The sequence below is a fragment of the Typopeltis vanoorti genome, chromosome 25 (genome assembly GCF_054136105.1).
Source record: "Typopeltis vanoorti isolate ZY-2024b chromosome 25, IOZ_Tvanoo_1.0, whole genome shotgun sequence".
Taxonomy (NCBI): domain Eukaryota; kingdom Metazoa; phylum Arthropoda; class Arachnida; order Uropygi; family Thelyphonidae; genus Typopeltis; species Typopeltis vanoorti.
The window spans coordinates 31,078,038-31,093,737 of record NC_143573.1 but is presented as its reverse complement, the minus strand read 5'-3'; the positions used below and the strand labels follow the sequence as shown (position 1 = coordinate 31,093,737).

At 34.0% G+C, this 15,700-nt stretch overlaps 1 protein-coding gene across 2 annotated transcripts in view; it reads left to right on the top strand.

The window, feature by feature from the left end:
* Nucleotides 1-15,700, top strand: part of hpo (serine/threonine-protein kinase hippo) — a 180,079-nt gene that overhangs the window by 19,540 nt on the left and 144,839 nt on the right. Inside the window, exon 3 of one of the 2 annotated variants that reach the window (XM_090414415.1) lies at nt 8,089-8,269. In XM_090414415.1, the coding sequence (XP_090270541.1) occupies nt 8,089-8,269 (181 nt within the window). Of the gene's footprint in view, nt 1-8,088; nt 8,270-15,700 lie in introns of those variants that run through there. The other variant, XM_090414416.1, reaches the window with a different exon arrangement.

The window sequence follows — 15,700 nt, the reverse complement described above, 5'->3', positions numbered from 1 at the left end:
CAAACTTTGCAATCCCCCATTCCTTTAATCTTTCTCCATAGCCAGCATTCCAGAGTTCTGATATTGTCTTAGTCACTCATTTCTGGAACTTCTCCAATGTTTCCACATCACGTTGAAAACTAGGTAATCATATCTGAGCACAGTAGTCCAAGTGTGTACTGACCAATACAGTGACACGCTTCCTTATCCTTACATTAGAGTAAAATAGAGCTTTAAACATACTAAAAAATTATGACATCAAACGAAAACAAGAACTTCAAATCCTATTTCATCAAAATGGTTAACTCAAAAAGGTACTAAAGAAACTTCTATTTTTCTGAATTACCACCCTATGATAACACAGAAATTAATTACAGGTAACCCTCATATAATGCGGTCTACAAATTGTAGTAACCCTTGCTCAATGCAGTACTTATACAATGTGGTTTCAATAAAACACGGTATACAAATTGTAGTAACTCTTTATCTTTTCATATGTTTTTCACTGGGCGACTTAAAAATCAAATTTTATCTTCATTAAATTTGTGTCTGCCTGTATCCTGCATGTAGTTATAAGTAGTGAATTTATATTAGGGGAAAATACCCTTTAGCACGCATGTACGTCAATTGTATACCATATAAAGTGTTTATTGGTGAAAATTGTTTTTGTTTTCTGCCAGGAAAGTGCATTAAAAATCATATGTGTGTTCATCTCAAGCTGAGCACTTTATTTTCTGGTGAGTTACATACAATATATAATGCTTGCTTTTTTGTGTAAAAAAATATTTTTATAGTAATGGCCACAAACTGCAATGAAAGGGAAAAACCAACATTGAAAACAAAATTAATTTCTCTCGAAGAAAAATATTCAAAATCTTGGATCGGTTGAAAAATGAAGAAAAACCAGGAGTTTTTGCAGGAACTTTAAATTTAAATGAATCAACAATTCGAACAATCAAACAAAATGAACGTAAAATCTGAGAAAGTGTTTATTGCTGGGTCAATGATAAGTGCAAAGCACGTTGCTCATGTACATGATATTCTAATGGAAAAAATAGAGAAATCTCTAATGATTTGGATAGAAGATTACACTCAAAAGAAAATTCATTTGGATGGAAATCTTATTAAAATGAAAGCTCTCAAAGTTTATAAACATTTATAGTGCAGACCAGGTGTTCAATGCAGATGAATCTGGGTTATATTGGGAAAAAAAATGCAAAACTGCACCTATATTTCGAAAAATGGAAGATCAGCTCTTGGATTCAAAGTTTCCAAAGATAGAATTACTTTGCTGTTTTGTAGTGCATCAGGTGACAAAACTAATGTTTATTAACCGATCCTGAAATCCTCGTGCTATGAAAGATTAAAATATACGCTTTATTTTATTTTGCCTAAATATTTATGCATTATGTGCAATGAAGTTTACGTACAATTTGTAATTTTTATAATGTTGTACTATGTATTTGTTTCAGAGTTTATATGTTTTCTCAACCTACGTGAATTACCTGAATTAAATAAAAAATATTTTTGTTGGATGTGTCATTGTTTATATAATTTTAAAAAAACGATTTTGGAACATAACCCTACTTTTTCTATGTGATACGAGTCTCGCATAACGCATCATTTCTGCGGAACCTAACATCCGCATTATACGAGGGTTAACTGTACCGAGGCACGGTATCTGTTCCATACGTTGGCAATGCATCAAGAAAAATAGCCAAAATATTCAAGACAGTCATCATCAGAATGGCATTCAAACCAGCCAACACTTTACGAAGCTTTCTACCCCCCCCCCCCATTTTATAAACATCCAGGTTTATACAAGATTCTGTGCCCTTGTGGGAAGATATACAATGGTCAGACTGAGAGAGATTTCAAAATCTGCAGCAAAGAACATATAGGCAACGTTGAAAAACAAACAGAAAAAAAGTGGACTTGTAGCGCACATTCTAAAAGAATATCTCACGATAAATTGGTAAGCATCTTCCATGCCATACTTAGAAAAGAACGACTTCAACAGGTTGTTCAAGGAGTCCTCCAAGGTCATTCGCTCAAAAGGTACACTAAATAGAAATAAAGGAATGATCCTTCATGACATCTAAAATCATTAATTAACATTAGCATGTGTAAAATTAAAGACGTCCTATGTCAGCAATCACATACAGAGTTTACACAACAGTGGAGAGACTGCATGTAACATGCCTAATGATACTCGTGATTAGACTATCATTCCAGTGATTTCAACTATAGACATTAACTGTTGTTGGAAAAAGATAATTTTTTTGACATTTCTTTATTTATGTTAAGTAACCCCCTGATGATGCTGTTAGTCATATAGACAGCAAAACATGTGGAGGAAATACATCTGGTATAAATAAACAGTTGCATATGAGTTAAAAAAAAAAAACCTGGTTATTATCAATCAAGCAAATCTAGTGAATCACAAAAAAATTTCTCACTCTTCTTTTTTGTGAGCACCTGTTGGTGGCTTAGGATCTAGGCCACCAACAGTTGCCCACAGAGGGGGGGGGTGCTTCACCTACTTGTACTCTAGTCTTTTGTTCATGTGTTTCATTTAGTTTTGAATGTTAGAAGTCTCATATTGTACTACCTGATGATCTCAGTGAATGAGACAAAATATTGGAAGAATTAAATAATATTTTTAATCCTTTCTCAGTGCTGTTTTGCTTCATTAAACCTCTAACATGAGTTTCTCCCAGCACTTAAGCTTAACACATGGATTCTGTTAGGAGCTTATTGAGCCATTAGCAAGGACTAGACCTGTGGAGATACCTAGACCTAAATCAGTGGTAAAACTTGTGTTTTTATACACAAGTAGGAGAATGGTGTATTTTTCAACCAGTGTGTTTATATAAGATAGTTATAGCAAGTTTTTTGTTTTTTTTTTCATTTGGTCACAAAGTAAATAAATTATATTTAACAATAAATTAAGCTGCTTGTATATGGAGACAGATGACTTCATATCAGGTTGCTGTAGTGTGTTGTGTATGTGAAAGCAGATTAATTCATCTATCTCTGCATACAAATAACCTATCATGAAGTTACTTTGTATGCCAATGCTTGGTAAAGGATAAAAACAAGAATACGATTTCTTGTTAAGTATAGTTTACTCTGTAACAAAGCAAAACATATTTCCAGTTATTGCAAACGTGTTTCAATTTTCACATTTTAACAGCAAATTTGAAATAGCTACTTTAATATTGGTACGCAAGTTGTCATCCTTCAAAAAACTAAACATGGAAACTAAAACTTATATGAATAAATTTTTAGATATAAAATTTTCAACTGTGTATCATATGGCATATTCAGTGCATTGAAAATGGAACACAATTAAAGAATCATTTTTCAAAAAGCACCACTATAGTTAATAGGACAATAAATGGTCAGTAAAATTCCCAATTATAAAATAAAATAAATAAAAATAAAAAATTATAATAATAATCATAATACAGGAATTTGTATAAAAATGAAGTAATAATATTTCCTTTCTTTTAGGCTTACATGGTGATCCGAATACATTTTGGAAAATTATGGAGACAACTACCGTGTTTGAGTAAAACTTTAGTTTAATATAAACCAAAATCCACATTCGACGTTTTGACCTTTATATCAAGGTCATCTTCTGGAGCATATATACTATATACAGAGAAACAAGCTGCACTACAATCTACGTGGTTTGTTAAAGTTACTGACCAACTGTTACAAACCATGTAGATTGTAGTGCAGCTTGTTTCTCTGTATAATATTATTATACAGAGAAATATAAGAGTGGCCTGACCTCTGGTGAAAAAAAAAAAAAAAAAAAAAAAAAAACCTTACTACATCAATGCTGGAGTCCTATTATTAATATTATCTATTGGTTGTAAAATTACATTGGGAGCAACAAGTCTATATATATATATATATATATATATATATATATATATTAACACCATGATTATACATATAAATTCTGACCAGTTGGTATGGAATGGTTTCCAATACTAGCTGAAGGTTGCCTAGAGTCCTGAAGTATGTTGGATACTAAATATTAGGTAGGCTGAATGTGTGCCATCCAGATTCTTGGAATTTTCATGCCACCATTATTGTTGATATTTGAGTGGTTTATCAGAAGTTCGCAGGCTTCCTTAAATTTTCTTTCATACCAGGTTTTTGTATGGTGTAAAGAGTGGGTACTTTTCCAGTCAATTCGGTGTAAGGTGTTGAGAGCATGATGCTTCACCAAAATGATTATATTTAATGTGTCTTATGTGTTCTTTCTTACGTATAGGGATTGTACGTCCTGTTTCATCAATATATGGTAAGTTACATTTATTGCAGTGAATGCAATAAACTCCAGGATGTGACAATGGGAGGAGAGGATCCTTAGAGGAGTTGAATAAATTGTAATTTATTCAACTTGAGATTATAATGGTATAGAATTCTGTTGATTTTTTTTCTGATAACCCTTTAATGTATGGGATGGCTATGGTTTTACTATAATCTAGATTCTTTTTTGATGATGTTTTATGAAGTACTTTATTAATAGTATTTTTGTTATAGCCATTATTTATAAATGTGTCACTGATGATTTTTAGTTCCTGTTTCAGAGCTTGCTGGTTAGAGCAAATTGTTATAGCTCTGTTTTTAAGGGTGTTAATGACTCCATATTTTTGTGATGGATGGTGGTATGAATTAGCATGTATGTATTGGCCAGTGTGTCGTTTTGTGGTAGACCGTGAAGGATGGAAGGCGTGTGACCAGTGTATCCAGGAACGGGAGCAAGTTCTGATTTTCAATTTCAATAGTAAATTGTATGCGTTCATGTTGTTCAGGTGACTAAGGAATGTGTTTAGCGTTTGTCGCCCATGTGGCCAGATAACGAACACATCATCAACGTATCTAAGTAAATAATAATATTTCCGTAATATAATAATGCATAAATATACATAAAATAATACGTAAAAACGTAAATAATAATATTTCCCATAATGGGAATAACTGAAGGCCATCAGATCTGTTTAAGTTCAATCGGTGTATAGAAAGGTCTCACAACTTTCTTTATATAAGCACTTCATAAGAAATCTACTTCTATGTAAAAGCTTAGTTTTCTTCCAAAAAACTGTTTGGTCAAGATGGGACCATGGTAAAGGATGTAAGATTTGTTTCTCATGACAAATAGCTGCAGACTGTCCAAACTAAGACAAACCACAGGAGCATGGGCTCTGGTAGATGCCTGAAAGATTGAGTGGAGAAAGCTTGTTTTTATGTGAAGAACGAAAGGTAGAAATCTTCCTCATAGGATGAAAGGACACTACAATATTAAGAGGTTTTAGAACTTTAGCTATGTGTTCAAAAATCCCTTTAATATAAACGTGTTATGTCAAAACATATCTTTAATTTATATTTTATTGTGTTCTCCTACTTATATCACTTATCTCATTCACAGTTAAATCTATCCACACAATTTGGCCGATTCTTAGAAAGATTAAGTATATTAAATAAATTGACAAAGGGTAGACTTTTGAATAGACTCCGATCCTCAGCAATAACAGTCTGGGGTTTCCTCCTGATCAGGTTCTCGCAATATTTATTTGATCAAGCTGTGCCAGCCAGATCCCTAGATTAGAAATTCCTCTTAACCAAGGAGTAACCCTTAGAAAATATACTAAGTAAATCAATCTATTAATTATTCTTTATCTCAATTTTATCTATCTCTCTTAAATACTTTAGTTTGCAGTCGTGGCCTCTGTCATATAATTCACTCTCGCTCAGATTCAAATGTTAGCAAGCAGTGCATTGGATTCAAATCAAGGCACAAATCAGGTTAAGATAATCAAGATACATTTATTAAATTCCTAAGATTACACATTTACAATAAAAAAAACACTCGATAGGAATAGTTATCCCAAGTTATAAGGTTAGACATAACAACTGTAATTCACATATCACATCTAAGAATAGGCTCATTTCACTACACAAAATTCTAGCTAGCATCCTTTAAATATCTTTACTATCTTATACATATTCTTAAAACGTTCACATCGATAACTCTATAGATCATTACTTATAGCAAATTAACTACTACTCATTCACACAAACACTAAGGAAACAGCCTATAGATTTTGGACACTGGTATCTAAATCTCACTATAGTCCTTCTACCTACAAGTTTAGAGTTTTATAATCTAACATCTCGTTTCTTCCATAACACAATATTCCATTATTTCTTAACAAAGGAATTATAAAAGGGTTTTACATTATCACATTCCTGTAACTTATTCCGTCTATCCTTTCGTTATAATTTCCCTCCGAATGTTCGATCTCGTCCTTTTGGCCTTCATTGTTCTGTCCTTTCATCACATTCTCGACTGGAAACAGCATGGCTTGAATCGATCCATGTGGACGTATGTGTCGGCCAGTATTTTCAGGCTTACTCGGAAGAGTATCTAATATTTCTTCGCCTATTCTTTCCGCCTGACAGCAGAGAATAGCTGCCCACTATCGACTAGATCTCGAACTGGAACTCTTCCCGACTCCACCAGAAACTTTCCAGCAACTCCAGACGAAAAAAACCTAAAAAGCCCTGAACGTGGGGGACAAACCCGTTTTATACCTTGTATCTCTAGCGCCCTCATTCACCCAAAACTTTCTGTCTGACACTCTCTTTTTTACACCCGGTTTCTATTTTCATTCCTATCTTCCTGGAATATTTCGTACGCGTGCCGCGTCTTCCCGGAAAACACTGTGCGCATGCCGTTCGCATGTAAGCAAATTGCCGTCGGCCATACAATTTATCTGAAGTTGTCGTTAATGGACTTCGATCCTTCGTTATTATGCTCTAACATATGTCTTATAGAGAAACTTCTTACATTATAATCATTTACAAATAAATGACATCTTTCACCTTTAATTAATATTACAAAATTTGTATTAGTATAATTCTTTAAACAAAATTGGTATCTTCACTTATTTACAAGCATTTTCGTTATTGTTTTAGCTAAATTTGTTGGATCTTGAAACAAAAATAATTTTCCAAGGAAATCCTTTCATTCAAGATCCAACAAAGGAATGGAATCTGAGTGATATCTTCAGGAGGTCTACAGACTGATTGTCTGAAGCTGTTAAAGGCCTTCTTAATAAAAGATTCATTAAAGCCATTTTTCATAAAAGCAGATTTGATATAATTCAATTCTTGTAAAAGGTCTTCAATGAAACAAATATTATGAGCATGATGTAACAGGATTTTAATAGCTCCAGTCTTTTGATTAGGATGATGAGGATTAGCATGGATATAATGATCAGTATGAGTTTCTTTTCTAAAAACAGAAAATTCTAAACTACCTAAATTTTTATGTTTTAACAGCAAATTTGAAATAGAATTTGCCTTATGTAAACGGTGATAGGTGATATACAAAAATTGTGCTTGAATTAAAAAAAAAAGGGGGAGGGTAAGTTCTTTTTTTTTTATTGCCTCTTGAAAGTTTTTCTTCAAACTTGAATAACACCTGAACATGATAACCATCCTGCAGCTTTCAGACTGCAAGTATTACAACATATAGTTATAGTAATTGCAGTTCTTAAAAAATATTGGTGTGTTTTCATATAAAATGTCATTTTTGGCTTGAGACACTAAACAATCCATCATGCATATGAAACAAACCAGAATATCCTAACATTTAATATGAAAAGTCCTATACAAAGTAATTGTAAATACATTTAATCCAATACTGTTTACTGAGTTTTCCTTTAAATTTCAAATATATGGATAATCATTCTTAAGGGGAAAAAAAAATAGAAGTGGATTATACTTGCACATTAGATGCAATATTTATTTATTTATTTTTAACTTTGATACGGATAGTTTCCTGTATCCACAGCAGGAACCTGTTCATATTAAATTGTAATGCAACATTCAGAATAACATTTTATTTTATGCTTTTTTATGTATTACGTAGTCAATTAAATATTTAAAAGAAGTATGAAAGTCATAAATATTAACAACCCTTCCAGAAATAGTAATCTTGGGTTAAGAGATGTAGTATGTTTTTTGTTGTTGTTATTGTTAGATTGCTTCTGTTGCATTTATTAATGATATTTTTTATTACAGGAGTTATGGCAGTGTTTATAAAGCACTTCATAAAGAGTCAGGTCAGGTACTTGCTATTAAGCAGGTACCAGTGGACACTGATCTACAGGAAATTATTAAGGAAATATCCATAATGCAACAGTGTGATAGTCCATATGTTGTCAAGTATTATGGAAGTTATTTTAAGGGCACTGATCTATGGGTATGTATTTATCGCCATTAATATCATGCATATCTCGTGATGTCATTGTTAATGTGATGTATTCCTTTTATGAAAAGACAAAGAATCTTTTCATAAAAATTAGCATAATTTCCATAAATATAAAAGTAAAACTAGTATATGCTATAATTTTGGATGGATGTGGAATTACAGTACTAAAATGTTTAGAGGATTATTACAGGGTTTATTATTATTAAAATGTTTACAGGGTTACTCGTTTTCAAGAACTCAGAATTAATCTTGATGCTAGATTTCTGTAGGCAAAGGGTTCCCAAAATTTAGTAACTTAAACCACCCCAATTAAATTTAGAGTTACTCTAATTGTGGCAGACACCATTATAATGAACTTGCTTACTATAGCAGACTATCAGTTAAGTCCCGAATGAAGCCTCACACCGTACTTATAAAGAAAATTCATTACAGCAAACTGTCTACTGATGATATTCCTGTGGTTCCTAGGAATTTCCTGTATTGAGAGTCAACTGTAAAATGCTTTTTCGGATTGATTTTCATGAATCATCAAGGTTATTGATTTTGAAACTTTCAAGAGAGAAAATATTATACAGTTGGGTATGCTGTCATGTGGGTTATGCAACCCACGCTACAAATTTCACGTCAATTTGACCATATGCATGGGCGTCTGCAGAAAAAAAAAAAACTAAAAGATGTTCATTGATGTAATTAAATAATTACATCAATGAACATCTTTTAGTTTTTTTTTTTTTTTTGATGTAATTATTTATTGATGTAAACTATAAATACATTATTTTCATTTTACATCAATTTTAATGATCTGTAATTCTTGGAAAAAAATATATTCGGAATTAATACAGTTTTTAGCACAATTTCAGATATAAAAAAAATTGACTGACATATTTTATTAAAAATCAACTAATTAATAAATTCCAAAATCCTAAATTGAATTATTTCAGTTTAAAAGCAAAAAAAATCATAAAACTAACAAGTAAAATAATATTAAATTACATACACTTACCTTTTAAAAATGTATTTTTCTGTTTAAATTTGTTTCACTATAGATTTACAATTCACACTTCACTCAGTGACTCACTAGACACAGAGGGCAAATGAACTGGTTGATGTTCACAACAGTAATGAACATATTTTTCACCAATCAGAAAAAAATGAACCAAAAACAGGAACACGTGCTTTATTGCTGCAATAAAACACATATTCTATGCTACCCCACCGTGGGCCGAAACAGATCAACCCATAATAAAATTTTAGGACATAAAAATCGTCCCATGGTCGAGGGTGTAAGGTTACATATCCCAATCACTTTTATGATTATAATCTGTGGAATTTTTTTACTCAATCCTGGGAGGAGTAGCTCCCCCTCCTCTGTAGACATACATGACTGTATGATTGCATTTTTATCGATGTATGAAAGTTTTGAGAATGCATAGCGCATCAGTGCTCATCTTAATTGGTCCAATGCAATTAATTGCAGGATAACTTTGAATACTTCTGTGTAAAGTGGGGAGAACAGTCTGTGTTTTAGGATTTATTAGAAAATAACAATGAAGGAGAATGCTATATTTGGTTGGCATATTTGAAATACTCAAAGATGAAAATATGTGAACCATCATTTATAAGACATGTGAGAATAGGAAATGAAAGGGAAGAATAAGTGTGAGTAGAAATACTTTCATTAATGGTAAACGAATAATTAATATTTGTAATATGTGTGTCCTATAACTTGCTGGGTGGAGCGAATAACATGATCCTATAAAGTCTAGACATGGATAAGTGAATTTATGATGGCATAATTAAAAAAAAAAAAAAAAAACTTACAAGTAGACGGAGAGTATGGCAGGAATAAATATGGTTTGATGGAGCAGCAAATCATTTTGTAAAATTTGTTGCCCATGTTATGTGTATTTCTCTGGTTTGTGTATATTTTGCTCCATTTTCCAAGAATTTCCTTTTGTTTAAAGTGTACATAACATCTGATCATTATCGGAATTATCCACACTTTCGGGAATCTTATATTTTTAGTATCAGTGGTTTGTCTGTCTTATCAATCTCACGTATGCTGGTATTTTTTTGTAGATCAACAATGTCTTATAATACACAGAATATTCATTTTTATTCAGGAATAGATATTTTTTACTGTCTGTTATTTCCGAAGACTAGAATAAAAATTTCTCTAAACCATTACAAAATTTTGTAACCTCAACAGATGCTATACTGCACAAGCAAGAGAAACATTTAAGTTTTTTCTCCTTACATCCGCTTTCAAATTTTCAGTTCCAGAAAACACATGTAGCAGCTGTTTGTAATACAGCCATCGGATACAGAAAGTGCTCAACTCATGACAAGTGACAACTTTCAATTGGATTGGTTGACACAATAACCAATCACAGTCGCTAGGTGCTGGGTGAGCTCGCAATGTGAGCTCACCCAGGTCAATTGGACTGCCCTTTTCTGAACTACATCAAGTATTTTTAGGGAGGTCTTAAGTACACTACCCTAAACATAAATACAGTATTCCAATGTTGGTTGGATTTGGGGATTTATACAGAGTAAGTAATTGTTCAGCAGAGAACTCTGTCTTGAGTGGAAAAGGATGCCAATGATGCTATAAATGTGATATCATTGTGTCAGCAAAGATTCGGAGTATGAATCAGAGAAGAGAGATTGGTCTTTACTGTTCAGCTGAGCATATCAAAAGCGGAGAAGATCTAAGGTATTTTTTATGAGAACAAGCAAAACTGTGTTTTGGAAGCATTTGAAGTTGCTTTTGCTGCAGTCAATATCATCTGTAATAAGTTCAGGGTACTTATTACAGATGATCTTGAAGCTTGATGTTTAAGCACAATGTACCGTCATTAGCAAAACTGTGAATAGGATTTGCAGTCAGTCTGGAAGAGGGTGGGTGAGATGACTGAGCCCTGAGGGACACTGGCATTGACAGGAAAGTATGGGGAGAGAAGGCCATCTTCCATTACATGTAGGGATCAATCCAAGAGAAAACTGACAATCCATTTGTGCAAGAATGAAGGCAGTCCAAATGGTGGTTATTTGTTGAGAAGCTCTTGATGGCAGACCCCATCAAAAGCCTTGGAGAGGTCAAGAGCAACAGCACAGTTTTCTTCAAAACTTTCCATGGAATGAGTTCAGAGGTGCATGATGTAGGCCAAGAGATCTCCTGTGGATCTAGATTGGATTGTCAGTTTTCTCTGGAAATCCAGTCTACATCCAAATTACTGGTGGTCTAATTAGATATAAGTTCTTCAGGTGTTGAAGAAGTTGACTCTTGATAATCTTCTCTGTTACTTCTCTTTGACAAAACTGATGCCAGAGCAGTAAGTTGATAACTTGATGGTAAGCATTTTTTTGGGAATCAGTTGTATAAGAGCTTTCTTCCATGCTGAAGGATGGATGTCAGCTGAGTACAGTTTAGTGAATAGATGGTAGAGAACAGGTGTTAGTTCAGGAGCACATCTCTTGAGCACAATGGATGGGATTCCATTAGATCTGCTGCCTTTGTGCTATCCAAGTTATTCAAGATTCTGCTGATGTCTTTCTGGTGGAAGGCATGAGGTGAAATATTCTAGACAAAGGTCATCTATGGAGGAGTTAGAAGAGAAGAATGAAGCCAAGGCATCATAATTGTCTTTAGGCAATATTACAATGCTACTGTTAGGGTGCATATAGATGAACGAAAGATGTGCCCAACAGCTTTGGCAAGGGAGACCAAAAGGTGCAACTGCAGTGGCACAAGCAATGAGTTTTCTACATTTATCCTTGTTGAATTTAGACTTTGAGACTTTGCCCTTTTAATGGTTGTTTTACAAGTGTTGCAGGCAACTGTCTAAACTGTGAAGGAAGTTGGCATCTTGCTCTCAAGCCACTTGTGAAAAGCTGTTTGCGTTTCTTGGACAGCCCTGGTACACTTCTTGGAGAACCATGGTTTAGATTTAGTTTGGGAAATTTGAATGAAAGCTTTCATTCAAATATGGACTATTTCTGTAACAAGATCACGACAGTTATCTGGATCTGAAGGCTGAAAACAGTAGTCTGACCATGGAAAGGAGAAGTAAGTCATGTAAATCCTTCCATTTGGCATAGTTGTAATGTCAGATCATGCAAGGTTGTAAATAACTGAAGGCTATTTCTCCAGAGATGAAACTTGGATGAGATTTTGGTCTGAATTACCAAGAAGAACAGTCAACTGAACAAAATACTTGAAAGGAGAACTAGTTAAAAAGTAATTCCAGAGTGTTGTGTGAGCGAAGAGATTGTCATGAAATCTTGACCTCTCTTCTGGCTTGGTCAGTGAAATTTGAAAAAGGTAGTGAGGTAGAATTTTGGACATTGAAATCATCAAGAAGGATGACTTCACTGTTTGGAAATTTTGACTGAGTGCAGTTAAGCTTTAAAGAATAAGAAGTCAGAGATCAGAATGATTTTCAGAATTTGGAGAATGGTAGAGGCAGCAGATGAATGAAATAAAATGTGGCAAAGAAATTTTAAGCCATAGGAAGTAAAAAAAAAGTGAGATTTTAGGTTAAGCATCCTTTGATAAGGAATATCAGAATGCACAAAAGCAAAAGTACCTTACTTATGGTAGTTGTCTTACAGGTGTAATTTGGACAGTTGTGGTTGATTTAGTAGAAATTGGAGGTTCAGTCAGAAACAGAACATCAGGTTAGATGACTGAAGATGGTAGTGATGCACATCATTTGAGTTACTGTTGATGCCATTGATGTTGGTAAAGTGAATATGAAAGATATTTTTGTGATTTTTAAGGTTTTTTTGGAAATTTTGGAGAGTGGTTTATTTTTAGTTTAATCACATAGATACTATAATTATTTAGGTTTAGTTTTATGTTTAATGTTGCAGAAGTTGAATAGAAAGAGAAGGGAAACAAGCAGTGGGAGGAAATAAACTCTTAAACATGTCAACCATACAGAGAGCATCCAGTCTCCAAACCACAATGTGGCACTTGACATTGCTCCCCACATGTCATTACACAGCCTCCCTCCAGACACAGCCTTGTAGTGTAAGTTGGCAGACAGATTATGCACAAGTTGATCAGGAAGCCTCCTAAAAGATGCATTACCATTTAGTTCAGTCGTGTACACTACCTGGCGGCCAGCCTGTGGAACTGCTTTACTGCTATATTGATCCCTGCAGTATGTTTGGCATGCCCTCGAAGGATATCATCATGTTGTATGTCGAAGGTTGGAGGAGGGGATGAAGAAAACTGGAACCCTTGCTCTATGAAGCAAGCATGGCAGTAACCACTTCAGGGCTCCACTAAGCAAGGTGGTGGTATTTCACCAGGCGATGAAAGTTATCTACCACCTAGGACTAGTTGGCATTTACTCCAACTAGGAAAGTAGGAAGATATCTCTTTACATATCTCTTAGTAGGAATACTGTAGTACCTTTAGTAGAAACAGGCACACCATGAGAAGGTGGGGTTGACTTGATCAAGAAAGGCTGTGTATTGCACATCACCAGCCCATAGTTGCCCACTACCTCAGCCTTTATATATTATTAGGCAAAAATAGTCATCTGAATCAAAAACTATCACTTATAGTATCTAAATCTTTTTACAAAGATAAAGTTAAATCAGAAACTCTCGTCTGCAATATTTAAATCTTTTTTGCTTTGTCCCAATGCTGAATAAACATGCTGCTATAAACATAAAGCCTTATAATATTATATATGTAAGTTATCATATTAATGAATAGTAATAACAGCATAACATTTTCCCTTATCTTCAATATGAAAATTGGAATAAAATGTGAATATATACATATTCACATTTTACAAGAATTAACAGCATGTTGAGGCTTAAGTACTGTGAGGACATCATGTTGGAGATTAAATAGAGAACACATCATCTACATATCTTAGACAGATAGAAGGTTTGAGAGGGGACCGAGTCTATGGCTCATTTTTTTTAGTTTTCCATATAAAAATTTGGTGAGAGGTGGGGAACCCATAGCAGTTCCCTCTATCTGTTTGTAAATTTTGTTCTTCCAAGAAAAATAACCAGAACTATGCTACAAACTGACAAAGCAGCTGGCTAACTCTCTGACCCCTCCTCACTGGACTTACTGCATCCTATATAAAAAAAAAACTCTATCCATTTGAAAACCCTGATTGAAAATCTAACTTTAAATAATACATATATATTGGTAAACTTTGACATCACCTCACTAATTTACCAATATTCCCTTAAATGACACCTTAACACTCTTAAAAAACATTTTTCCTTCTGTTATCTTAGATCTCTTTTCTTTTGCCATTAATTCTAATTATTTTTCTTGGAAGAACAAAATTTACAAACAAATAGAAGGAGCTACTTATGGGTTTATTCCCCCTCTTGCCAATTTTTACATGGAAATTTTGAAAAACAAGCCATAGACTCAGCCCCTCTCAAACCTTCTATCTGGCTAAGATATGTAGGTGATGTATTCTCTATGTGACCGAGACACATTAGACTCCTTCCTCAATAGCCTACATCCAAGAATCCAGTTTACGATGGAAAAGGAAAATAACAATAGTTTATCCTTCCTTAGACACCTTAATAACATGCTTTTCTAATGTTAACCTTTCCGTCACTGTATGTAGGAAATCTACTCACACAGGCAGATACATTCACAAACTCTCCCACCACCACCCCTCTCAACAATATGGCATTATTAAAACTCTAACCAATGGAGCCCACAATCTTTGTTTCAGTGGAACCTCACTGAACTCAACTACACACCTTCCTTTCCAATGGCTACAGCTATTACAGAATTAAAGAAATAATCAGTTTCTCACCCATTCCCCAGACATCTCTTCAGAAGGATTTCAGAAATGCCATCACCATATCCTACATCCGTGGCACATCAGAAAAAATAACCAGGTCCTTAAAAAAAAAGTACAACCTCCACGCAGCATTTAAGTCCCACCGTAAACTTGCTACCCTTAAACATTCTACCAAAGATCAGCTACCTCTAATCTCAGTGCCTGGAGTATATAAAGTATCCTGTTCCTGTAAGCTGGCTTACTTCATCCATTTAGAAAAACACAAATCATACATCTGCAATCATGACTATAGTCAATCTGGCCTTGCAGACCATGCTTTGGATACAATCCACAGGATCTTCTGGAGAAAAACTTCCTGTTCCACCATAGTAAATTCAAAAAAGAAAGACTGTTTTTAAAAATCTGCAGTGGCACTCAGAAATCAACCAAATTTTAATAAATACAGTTGCATAAAACTTCCCAAAATTTGGGAAACATTAATTATCAGAGATCCCACTTTATATCCTAGGCTACCTACAAATGCCCATAGAGGGCTCACCTAGGTAGGACTTCAGAGTCATCCATGTGTTTCACTTAGTATTGTGTTGTATTTGAGGATGTGTTACAAGAGTTATTTGTAATC